Source organism: Phaseolus vulgaris, chromosome 4 (assembly GCF_000499845.2).
Source record: "Phaseolus vulgaris cultivar G19833 chromosome 4, P. vulgaris v2.0, whole genome shotgun sequence".
NCBI lineage: Eukaryota > Viridiplantae > Streptophyta > Magnoliopsida > Fabales > Fabaceae > Phaseolus > Phaseolus vulgaris.
In genome coordinates, this window is record NC_023756.2 from 19154502 (window position 1) to 19167155 (window position 12654).

At 34.7% G+C, this 12654-nt stretch overlaps 1 protein-coding gene across 1 annotated transcript; it reads left to right on the top strand.

Moving 5' to 3' along the window:
- The first annotated feature begins 11353 nt into the window (after positions 1-11353).
- Positions 11354-11784, top strand: LOC137837394 (arabinogalactan protein 14-like). Its single transcript, XM_068646372.1, has one exon. The coding sequence runs from the start codon at positions 11457-11459 to the stop codon at positions 11622-11624; it is 168 nt and encodes a 55-aa protein (XP_068502473.1). The 5' UTR covers positions 11354-11456; the 3' UTR covers positions 11625-11784.
- Positions 11785-12654: the final 870 nt, after the last annotated feature.

Consider the following 12654-nt stretch of genomic DNA (forward strand, 5'->3'; position numbering starts at 1 on the left):
ATCCAGCGAGATAATCTTTCAAGAAACCATTCTTTACCAACTCATCCAACTGATAGCCCAGAGCCAAGCAGTTGTTAATATGGTGTCCGAATGCTTCGTGAAATTCGCACCATGATTCCTTGTGAGGTTCCAGTATCTTGTCAGACTTCACTGGTGGCCTCAACCTGTCAGTTATGTTGGGCACAACGATGAGGTCTTTAAGTTCTACCACAAAGTTGCGCCTTAGAGGTCTATTTCCCTCTCTCCTTCCTTCTGCTTGAACCCTTGGCTGGGCCCTCCTTGTCTCGTAGGTGCGCTTCCTGTCTTGGTTCTTTCTTTCTGTGGTGGCTTCGTGGACCCTAGCGGGTTGCGAGCGCATTTGCGCTCTTGGGCGTGTAGGTGCAGCTGTCGTGCACTTCTCGTATGCCTCGTCCTTAAAGGCAATGTGTTCTACCGCCCGACGCCTCACTTCAGCAAAAGTTTTGGGGCAGCTGCGATTGAGTGACTTGCTGAAAGACCCAAGACACACCCCTTTCCTGAATGCTTACAAGATTATGGGCTCGTCGGTGGTACCCACCTTCACCACCTGCGCCCCGAAGCGGCTTATGTACTCTTTCAAGGTCTCACCTTGATACTGCTTTACGTCGAACAGGTCGTATGAAACTGGGGCTGGGGCCCTGTTGGCTAAATACTGCTCTCTGAATAGCCGCGAGAGCTGTGCGAAAGACGTGATGTGGCCCTCTGGGAGGCTGATGAACCAATCCATGGTCATCCCAGTCAAAGTGCTCATAAAGAGCTTGCATCTTACAGCATCAGAACCGCTTACCAGCATCATCTGTGTGTGGAACGCAATGAGGTGCGCCTCAGGATCCTTCATCCCTGTGAAGGTTACTTTGGGCCCCGTGAATGTGTTGGGGATTGTTGTCTCTAGGATCGCTTGCGAAAATGGTGTTGAGAATTCTCTGGGTGGGGTGGCAGTCTCAGGCTCATCTACGTCGCGCCATCCACGACGTAGCTCCTCGTTGGCGCGGTGAAGCTCATCGTTTCTCGCCTGAGATGCTGTGAGATCCGCCTGCATGCGCTCTTGCTCTGCTTTCGATGCTGCCATTGCTTCCTGCAACCCTTGCATCATGCCCATGAGTTGTTGCATGGTCATCTCTTCACTCCTAGCGCGTGCGGGCCTCATGTTCGTGGTTTCTGGAAGCCTTCTCGACTATCTGGGTTTTGAGAATTGGAACTGGGTTGGAAACTGCAACTAGGACTGAAAAACTGTGTAATGGGACAGATGTTTTATATCGGCCCCACGGTGGGCGCCAAATGTTCCCGCCGATTGACCAGGGTCATCTTTGTGCATGGCTTGTCCTCATGAGTTAGGGCACCTTCGTTCTGCTCCGTCTGTGAGTACCTGAAAAGAAGTGAACAAAGGGGCGCCCTCGCGGCCGTTTGCACTCCGACGATCAAGTCAGCTAGCGAGAAACATCAAAGGTGACACACCTCCGTATCGAACACCGTGACTGGATGCTCTCAGGGTGGTCGAAAATACTGAGTGGCTAAAACTGTGTTGCCCTAATTGTCTTGTGCACACAGTGGGTGCGCCGCGGGAACAACTAGGGTTTGTGCTCTATGTAAACCTGTGCGAACTAGGTCAAAACTCGGATCCCTTTTCAAACGTCCCAAGGTCCCTTTTTATACACCTCACGCATTTAAAGCGCGTTAAAGCGCATTGAAAGCGTATAAAAATATTCCTTGGAACGTTCGAATCTTAACTGAATTAACGCGTACCTTAGCGAACTTTTAGGAAAACCTTGATGTTTTCAGTGCTCATTGCCACGTGTTCTTCTGACTTGATCGCGACTCTTCGTGGAGGGCCCTACAGCGCCGTAACCCAACTTAGGGTTAATCCATCGTGCAAACCCTGCTTTCTCGAGGTGCATTTGGCGCAAGGGGATGACTTTCTGGGTGCCAACTCATGCACCCCAACTTCTAGTCACTCGCCCTGGGAGTGTATCTACCTTCTTCTCGTACCACGCACATGGCTCGCCCCTGGGCGTGGCCCTCTCATGGGTTGTATCTGTCCCAGGGGTCTCCCAGAGGTGGCGTGGATACTTCACAAGTCAAGTTACTCCCCACTGGTTCTAGAACTTATGGCCTTGAAGCCACCTTCCTCTGTTACTGTTCTGAACTGTTGAGGCCCGAAGCCTCCTTGTAATGTTTTAGCTTGGCGATGCCTTAACGTGGCGACGCCTCCTACTGGCGATGCCTCAAGTGGTCAATCTGTTGACTTTCTTCCTTGGATCCCTCGAGGGGTCCCACCATACGTTGACTTTGACTTTTGGTCAACGCCCAGGGACGGGGCGGTACATTTATTAACTTAGTGTCAATATTTTTTTTCTATTTCTTCACGATCATTACTCCACATTTTGGATTCCCTTGTAATAATTAAACAATAACTAAAATAAAAACAATAAAAAAATACATTAAACTTAATTAAAAGAAATTATAAATATTTTTTCATATTTGACTAATCAAATCGTATACATTTTAAAAAAGAAAAAATTGAATATCTGGTTGACAATCCGATATTCAAATTAAAAAAAAAAAGTGTACAAACTTGTTAATTTGATACATATAATCAAACGAAAAAAACAAAAACAAAAAACTGTGATAAAAATCCCTACAAAACTCACCGCAGTTAACCTTTACCACCTTCAGTCACCACCTACAACTGCAATCACACAAAAATCACACCGGAGTGAATCAGAGGGTTCAAAATGAAGAACAAGTGATCGAGATGGCCAAAACCCTAAAATATAGGTATGTTTGACATTTTAAAATGATATGGAGGTGGAGGAAGGAGTAAAGGAGGTGCCAGAAGAATTTCATCCTGTTGGGAAAAACGGGTAATTTTCCCACTAAAACAAAACTCTAACAGAGCTACCCGACAAATAATATTGAATAAATAAAGCGGAATAATAAAAAAGATAAAGAGAAAAAAACACACCCGAAAATTGTTAACGGAGTTCGGCCTGTTTAGCCTAATCTCCGAGCACTGCAAAAACAACTCACTTTTATTATTATGAGAGAAGATATTACAAATTGGGATATATCACAGTGAAGGAGAAGAAGAGTTTAATTTATAACCCTCAAACCTCCTTCCCAAACAATGAACCCACCGATGTGGGACTTGGGATTAAGCCAAAATCAACAAATCTCCACCTTGGCTTAATTTCAAGTCCCACCTAAAACAAATCTTCTCAAACATAACAAAAATAAACTTTACAGTGCTTCAAATTTGCGCCTCTGGACGCCAACTTCAAATGTGCAAGATATTAACCAAGTCTAAACAGTGTTCAAACTTGGTTCTTGTAACCACCTTGGTGAGCATATCTGCAGGATTCTCTGTAGTGTGAATCTTCTGGAGAACAATCTCCTCTTCTTCGAGAATCTCACGCACAAAGTGATAGCGAACATCAATGTGCTTCGTCCGTGCATGAAAGACTTGATTCTTTGCTAAATGAATAGCACTCTGACTGTCAGAATATAACTCAAGTTGTTTCTGACCAACTCCCAAGTCTTTAAGCAACCCATGAAGCCAAATTGCTTCCTTCACAGCCTCTGTAATCGCCATATACTCTGCCTCTGTCGTAGACAAAGCCACCGTAGACTGCAAGGTAGACTTCCAACTAATTGGCGCTTTTGCTAAAGTGAACAAATAGCCAGTTGTAGACCGTCGCTTATCCAAATCACCTGCATAATCAGAATCACAATATCCAACTATGCATTGACCAAGTGATTCATCTTGCTCAAATGTCAATCCAACATCTAAGGTATTTTGGAGGTACCGTAGAATCCATCTCACAGCTTGCCAATGACCCTTGCCCGGATCATGCATGTACCTGCTAACAACACTCACAGCCTGTGAAATATCTGGTCTTGTACACACCATTGCATACATCAAGCTTCCAACTGCATTTGCATATGGGACTTTCGCCATGTATTCTCGCTCTTCATCAGTCGTCGGAAATAAACGGCTACTCAATTTCAAATGAGGAGCAAGTGGGGTACTTACAGGTTTTGTATCTTCGTGTATACCAAAACGTTGTAGTACCTTCTGCAAATACTGCTTCTGTGACAGCCAAAGTTTTCCCCTCTCTCTGTCCCTGTTTATCTCCATGCCGAGAATCTTCTTGGCTTCCCCCAAATCCTTCATCTCGAACTCTTTACTCAACTGAGCCTTTAACCTGTCAATCTCAACTTGGCTCTTTGCTGCAATCAGCATATCATCAACATATAAGAGTAAGTAAATGTAGGAACCATCTTCAAGTCTGCGCAAATACACACAGTGATCATATTTGCTTCTCTTGTACTTCTGATCCTTCATGAACTTATCAAATCGTTTGTACCACTGTCTCGGAGATTGTTTCAGTCCGTACAACGATTTGCTAAGTTTACAAACCCAATCTTCTTTACCATCAACCTTGTATCCTTCTGGTTGAGTCATATAGATTTCCTCCTCCAAATCACCGTGTAGGAACGCGGTCTTTACATCAAGTTGAGCAAGCTCCAAATTCAACTGTGCTACCAAGGCCAACAAAATTCGAATGGAGGAATGTTTAACAACTGGAGAAAATACCTCATTATAATCAATTCCCTCCCTCTGAGCAAAGCCTTTAGCAACCAACCTTGCCTTGTAGCGAACATCTTCTTTATTAGGAAATCCTTCTTTCTTTACAAATACCCATTTGCACCCAATTGCCTTCTTACCTTTCGGTAATTGTGCCAGCTTCCACATCTTGTTCTTCTTCAAAGACTGCATCTCCTCTTCCATCGCACCTGCCCAATTACCACTCTCTGAACTCAGAATGGCTCCTGGGTAAGTGGATGGAATGTCATCAACAACTGGAAGTGCATAGGCAACCATATCCATGAAACGAGCAGGCTTCTGAATATCTCGTCTCTGTCTTCTAACTGCAATTGGCACTGATTGTTGTTGAGATTCTTGGGTAGGAACCTCTTCCTCATCTGACTCTTCTTCTACCATAGGAGAGTCACTTGTGGTATTTCGTGTTGGGATCACCACTGTCGGCTCAAACTCCACCTGCTTCCGGGCACACTCCACCTATTGCGGAGTACTATCAGCTCCTTCTGGATTTACCTTCTTTAACATGGCAGATTCATCAAAGGTAACATCCCTGCTGATAATCGTCTTCTTTGCCTCTAAACACCACAAACGGTATCCCTTCACTCTAGGACTAAAGCCCATGAAAAGAGCTTTCTTTGCCCGTGGATCCAACTTTGATTCAATCACATGATAATATGCAATAGAACCAAAAACATGCAAAGAATCATAATCAATTGCAGGTTTTCCAGACCATACCTCTAACGGGGTTTTGCCATCTATAGCAGATGATGGCAAACGATTGACGAGATGTTGAGCGTATGTTGTAGCCTCAGCCCAAAACTCTCTGCCTAACTCAGCATTAGACAACATTCAACGAACTTTCTCCACAAGTGTCTTGTTCATACGCTCTGACACCCCATTCTGTTGTGGTGTTTTTCTAACAGTGAAGTGCCGAACTATGCCACAATCTTGGCATACCTTCAAGAACGGATCACTCTTGTATTCTCCTCCATTGTCTGTTCGGAGAACCTTAATCTTCCTTCCTGTCTCGTTTTCAACTTGAGCTTTCCACTTAAGGAAAATTTCAAGCACATCATTTTTGTTCTTCATAGTAAACATCCAAACTCTCCTGGAAAAATCATCAACAAAAGTGACAAAATAATGCCTACCTCCGATTGACAGAGTCTTGGCAGGTCCCCACACATCTGAATGCACATAATCCAGAATACCCTTGGTATTGTGAATTGCAGTGCCAAACTTCACTCTTCGTTGTTTTCCTAGAACACAATGCTCACAAAATTCAAGTTTGCAAGCCTTCGTACCTTTCAACAATCCTTGCTTGGTAAGAATTTGCAAGGATTTCTCTCCAGCATGTCCCAACCTCATATGCCACAACTTCGTTGCCTCAACATCCTTCTTAGAGCTAGAAGTTGTTGCCGCTACTGTCCCCACTACTGTACTACCTTGGTAGTAATACAAATTGTTCTTCCTCACGCCTTTCAACATCACCAGTGCTCCTGAAGTTGCTTTAAGAATTCCATCTCGCATCGTCACAACTAGGCCTTTAGATTCTAAAGCCCCCAATGAGATGAGATTCTTCTTCAACTTTGGCACGTACCGTACATCCCGTAAAATTCTAGTGGATCCATCATGATTCCGCAACTTGATTGAACCTATCCCAGCTGTCTTACATGGATTATCATTACCCATGTAAACAACCCCGCCATCGAGTTCTTGAAAATCAAAGAACCATTCCTGAATGGGACACATATGATAGGTACAACCTGAATCCAATATCCACTCATCTGGATGCAATGATGCTGAAAGCGAGACAATCAACACATCACTTTTGCTTTCTGCAACATTTGCATCTTGCAGAGCCTTCCCTTCTTGATCTTTATTTTCCATTACAGACTCAAAATATAATATTCAATATCACAAATAATTTCAAACAACCCAAGGCGAACCTTCGGCTCTTGATACCACTTGTTGGGAAAAACGGGTAATTTTCCCACTAAAACAAAACTCTAACAGAGCTACCCGACAAATAATATTGAATAAATAAAGCGGAATAATAAAAGAGATAAAGAGAAAAAAAACACACCCGAAAATTGTTAACGGAGTTCGGCCTGTTTAACCTAATCTCCGAGCACTGCAAAAACAACTCACTTTTATTATTATGAGAGAAGATATTACAAATTGGGATATATCACAGTGAAGGAGAAGAAGAGTTTAATTTATAACCTTCAACCCTCCTTCCCAAACAATGAACCCACCGATGTGGGACTTGGAATTAAGCCAAAATCAACACATCCTAATATATGGGTATTTGAAAGTTGGCTTTTTTTTTTTTTGCGGGAAATTGAAAATTCTTATGAAAAACTTTGCATCACTTCATTTGTGGATTGGTGAAAAATAGATCAATTAATTGTCATGCATTCAAACAAGTATTATTTACAATGTTTTAATCATTTTAAAACTTTTTAAGGATGTTATAAAAAATTTGCAAAGAGTTCATTTGAAAATAGAACTTATACATCCTTATATAAGTAAAATTTTAAATTGAATTTTTTATGAAAGAAAACGCTTCATTCTATAATTAGAATATGGGGCCCTAAATAGCTTAAGGAAGTCTCCATCAACCTTGAAAGAGTTGTTCATGTGAAAGGGAAATGAGGTTTTGTAAAAGTTTTGCATTGTCACTCCCAATTAATCAACAATGAATTTGAAGCAATCATGTGACACCCAATCATAGGTGCAAAATGCATCTAAAGCTATGTTTTCAATGGAAGTTTTGTGAACAATTAAGAATGTATTTTTCAAGTGCTCAATCATCACAAACCACATGGCCAACAAGGGAAAATAAAATAATAGATTAGTTAGTCCATTTTAAAATTATGAATGTTGATAGTATTACATATAATTGGAAAGAACAGTGAATCCAGGTAACAAAGTCCCTAAACCAGCTCAACATGCATCACACTCACCATTTTCTTAAATTATCCACACTTTCAAAATACCTAAACAACAAATAAACTACACAATGAATCACTGCAAAATTTTGCAGAAATAATTAAATTGAAACATCTATATATTATATGCTACTTATCTTATTATTATTATTATTATTGATAAACCATATAAAATCTAACAATTAATAATAATTAAGGTTGCCCGACAAATTATTCTTTACATTGTTAATTAATGAAAGAGGCCTTCTAAATTTTCAGTAAGCACAAAATTATTGTCATGTAGATAAACAAACTATTTTTGTGATGAAAATGTGTATTAGGTTTATAAAGTTAACCTTTATCAAATTATTCAGTTTCATATTTTTAAGATGTGTAATTTTGAGTTAAAAACTATATTTAAGATCTTATATTTAATAAAATTATATTCGAATTATAGTATATAAATAAAAATTAATCCTTATTTTACCTACCCATTTTATAGGATTAAACCTGAACTTATATAACAAGATTAATTACTTTATGAAGATTTAAATAAATTTCAAATGACTACCAACTTTATTTTTGATTATTTTTTTAAGATTAAATTTTGATTTAAATATTTTATACTACTTATTTCAATTACAATATAAAAATATTTTATGAAACAGTTAAGAGTCAACATATTTTTTAAATTAAGTTAAATTTTATAATTTAATAAATACTTTTTAAAATTATTAGATACTTAAAACAAAAAAAATAAGAATCTTGAAACTTATTGAACTGTTTTATAAAATAAATAAATAACTTTTATTTAGTTTATCTATATCAGTATATAGTGAATTTTGTTATTAGATGTTCACAAGTTATTGTTATTATTTTATTTTAAATAATATTTTAAGGTCATAATAAAATATTTACAATGAAAGATAACGATATAAAAAAAGTAAAAAATATAATTTAAGAAAGAAAAGAAATAGAAAAAAAGTAACAGGAGGATAATCCTACGGAAATGAAAAAGAAAACAATCAATATTTCATGTAAATTAAGGTATAATGTTTAATTTTATGTAACTAAACTTTTATACTATAACATAACTTTGACCTAATGATAATGATAAATAATATATTTAATGATCTTATTTTCATATAAAATATTTAAAAATTCATAAAAGAATGTAATAAAAAATGCAAGATACATATGTCATCTGTTATCATTTTTAATATAGGAAGCATTAATCTTGAAAACCAAGTAGAAGAATATAAGTGTATGAAGTATATTCAAAGTTCAAACTCAATTATTTTACTTTAAAGAAAGGCAATATTTGAGAATAAAAGAGGAAAAATAACTTGAAGAAAATTGAAAGAAGTGTAGGGACTACAAGCCGTTAGCGCCAGCTGTATAGCACTAAGAAGTCCAATACAGACACCCTGTCCAACAACCATTCGGGCAGCTTCGGCTGACCGGAAATCCGATAAACAATCCAATATTTTTTACTTAAACTTTTAATTAATTAATACATATTTAAACTGTATCAATTTTTACAATTATTTTCTATGGTGCATATATTTTATTATAATTTTTATTTTACTGCTGTGGTAACTATCTTTGTTAATACATGATAAAATGTGTGCACATATACTAATAGAATAGATTAATGTTGTGTTTAGATTTGGAGATTTAAGGGAGTGAATTTAAAGGAATTTAATGGAAAATGTGAAGAAAGTGAGATTGTTTAGATTAAAGTATTTTAGAGTGTATTTGTGAGAAAAAATTATTAAAGTTTGTGAATAATATAATGATTATGAGAAAATTTTTATTTTTTTAAAATATGTAAAATATAAGTTAATAAATATATTTTTATTATTAAAATAAAAATATTATTAATTTATTTATCTATTTATTTATAAATTTATATTCTATATAAACAACTATATTTATTATTATTATTATTATTATTATTATTATTTATTTTTATTAATAATATTAATGATGTTTTATCAATCTGGATTAAATTAGTTTTAAAAAAAAAAAAATTAAAATACTTCGTATAAATTACTAGAAAAATATTTGTTACAATAAAATATACTAGAAATTAAGATAAAAATAATGATTGACAGAAATTATGGGTAAATATTAATATTCGGTTTTACTTTTCAGAAGAGTAAAAATTTAATAAGGTTTAGTCCACATGTATTTCTTCAGCAATCTAGACATAATATAGAGGAATCTACTTCCCTATTTCATTGTCTTTTGATGCAGTCTCCTTATCATCTATTTTCTTGATATTCCATCTGCGTGAATATTGTTCATTCAGATTTAAACAGGACATAAGTATAGAGAAACTAAATATGCATTAGTATTAGACTTTTGTTTTTTTGACTATTGATATTTATATTGCAACTTAATCATACATTATCATATAAATGTAATTATATACCAAAATTAAAATCTATAATAATTAATCTAAAAGTTATATACATAAAGACATTATGTTATATAAAATTAAATGGTGTAAGTTAAACATTTTTCTCTAAATTTCCTAGGATAAGTTATATAGTATTATATTTTTAATTTAAATAATCGTAAATTAAATTAATGTTGAATTGAATATTTATTAGTAGGTAAAAAAATTATAGGTGATACTCAATTAATATCACTAGTGGCTCAATACAAAATAATTGCTTATTATAGAACATAGACCAAACATCTCATTACACGAATTGAAAATATTAATGCAATACATATGAAAATCAGTAAGAAATATTGATTTTGTTGTTTGTGAACTGTAATAACATTTAGTACATAATATAACTCCTTTTTACTTAAAAATATAACAATATAAATGTTTTGGGTTAATTATAATTTGTTTCATCTAATTTTTCAGACTTTATATCAAGTCTAGATTTTTTAAACCCTAATTAAATAAACTAAATCTCACTCTAACATTATAATAATAAAATTTAAGGAAGAATAGAGACAAAATCATTAATTGTAAAAATGTCGAATAACATTTATTCCTTTAATATTTTGATCAAAAGTCGAGCATATACATCAATGTAGCATAGACACGGATATAAATACGGACACGGACACAAAGATACGTATAATGTTTAAAATATAAGACACGAGAATACATATCTATATATTATATAATTATGAATTATATAAATTGACAATAAATATTTATTTGCACAAGTATGTTTCGGATTTTTTTGGGAACAGAAAAATGTTTTTCATGACTGGTTCAAAAAAAATTGTTCTTTACTTTTATAATCATAATAAAAATTTATACAATAAATTATCATTGTATTTATCTTTCTTAAAATTATTTTAGAACCGTATTAGAATTAAAACAAATATTTTTTGAATTGAACATTTCATATCATATAGTTATATATCACCATTTAAAAGAAAACTATATATCACCATTTAAAAGAAGTGTGCGACCCTATAAATATACATTCTTGAAACATCAACTTATCAAATAAATTAAACAATTTTGAGAAAAAAACGATTAACCCTATGTTTCAATGAATAATTTAAAAAAAAAAACTGAAACTGAAGAAATAAGATTATAATATGACCAAAGTAAAACAATTTTTGTGCATGACCTTTTCTTGTTGTCCTAATAATAAGGCTCCACGCATACCAACATTTTCATAATCATAATATAAGTGGGAAGCCATAAGGCAGCCTTGAAATCCCCGAAAAAAAATAAAATAAAAAAACATTGCTGCCCGTTAAAAAACCAACAATGCACATTTGTTGTGTTCTTCACGAACCAACTATATAAGACACCCTACACCACCCCCTAGTTTTCACAACCACTGCTACCTCTCTTTCTTTGCCCCTTTCTTCTCTTCTCAAGTTTCTTCTCTCAAAGAAAAGCTCTACTTTCATAAACAATGGAGGCATTGAAGATGAAGCTTTTCTTTGTTGTCATGGCCATGCTGATTATGGCAGCATCAGCTGCAGATTCACCAGCTCCAAGTCCCATATCGGATGCCACCACCATGTTCGTGCCAACGGCCGTTGCTTCTCTTGTTGTTCTTGCTTTTGGGTTTCTCTTTTGAGTTTCTGATTGTCTTTTCTTCATCATGATTCATATTCTTATTCCACACATTTATTTTCCATTGTACTTTTTCTTATGTTTATATGCCTTTAATTTCGATTTCATAATGTAATGTTATTCTGATTTTTTGTTTTTATGAATTTATTCATCATTTTTCCTTCCTTTGCATAAATTCATTCACCCAATTTTCATTTTAATTAAATTAAGACTCTCACGGTAATTGCTGGTTTTGAAATTTAAAAATCTTGATTTTCTAAATTGTTTCCAATTTTAAAACTTTTTCAATTTATAATTTTAACATTTATTTGTTACAACAAGTTATTGTAGATATTTAAATATCTTTTAATATTTAAACACGTTTCATTTTTTTTAATAAAAGGGTACTTTGATCATCTAACATATATACTAATTTATATATTTTATTTTATGACATATCAATTAAATTACTCATAATTTTTTTACTGGTTTATATTGATTTTTAAATATTTTTTCCTCAATTCAAACAATGAAAACCCTCATTTTAAAACAAAAAGAAGAAACCCTACGAGTCTGTTTGTTTCCTAGACGAATTTGCAAAGACGGATGCAAGCGACGAAAGGAAGAAAAATCAAAGAAATCGATGAATAAAAAAATGAAAAAGAAAACAATTTTTTTTGCAACTATCGTTCTTCATAATAGTTAGGAAGATTTACAAATAAATAAAATTAATCAATTATTACGAATCTCATAATCGATTTATAATATAGAAATATAATAGAATATTTACATATATTTAATTATGTGAATAAGTACTGGATTAGTGTATTCACAAATTGATTATAAGTAAATATTTTATTATTATTATTATTATTATATATATTTGGGTAGTATTGTCTGAAGTATCATTTGACACATTCTTTGGTTGGTAGTCCTTATTGTATGGAAGGTCTAGTAAGGGCTATGAGGTTTAGTAGACGGTGTGGGATTAGAAGGAAAGACTATTGTTTATAGTGAAGAGGGTGGTTCAGGATTTGAAAGCATTAAGTCTAATG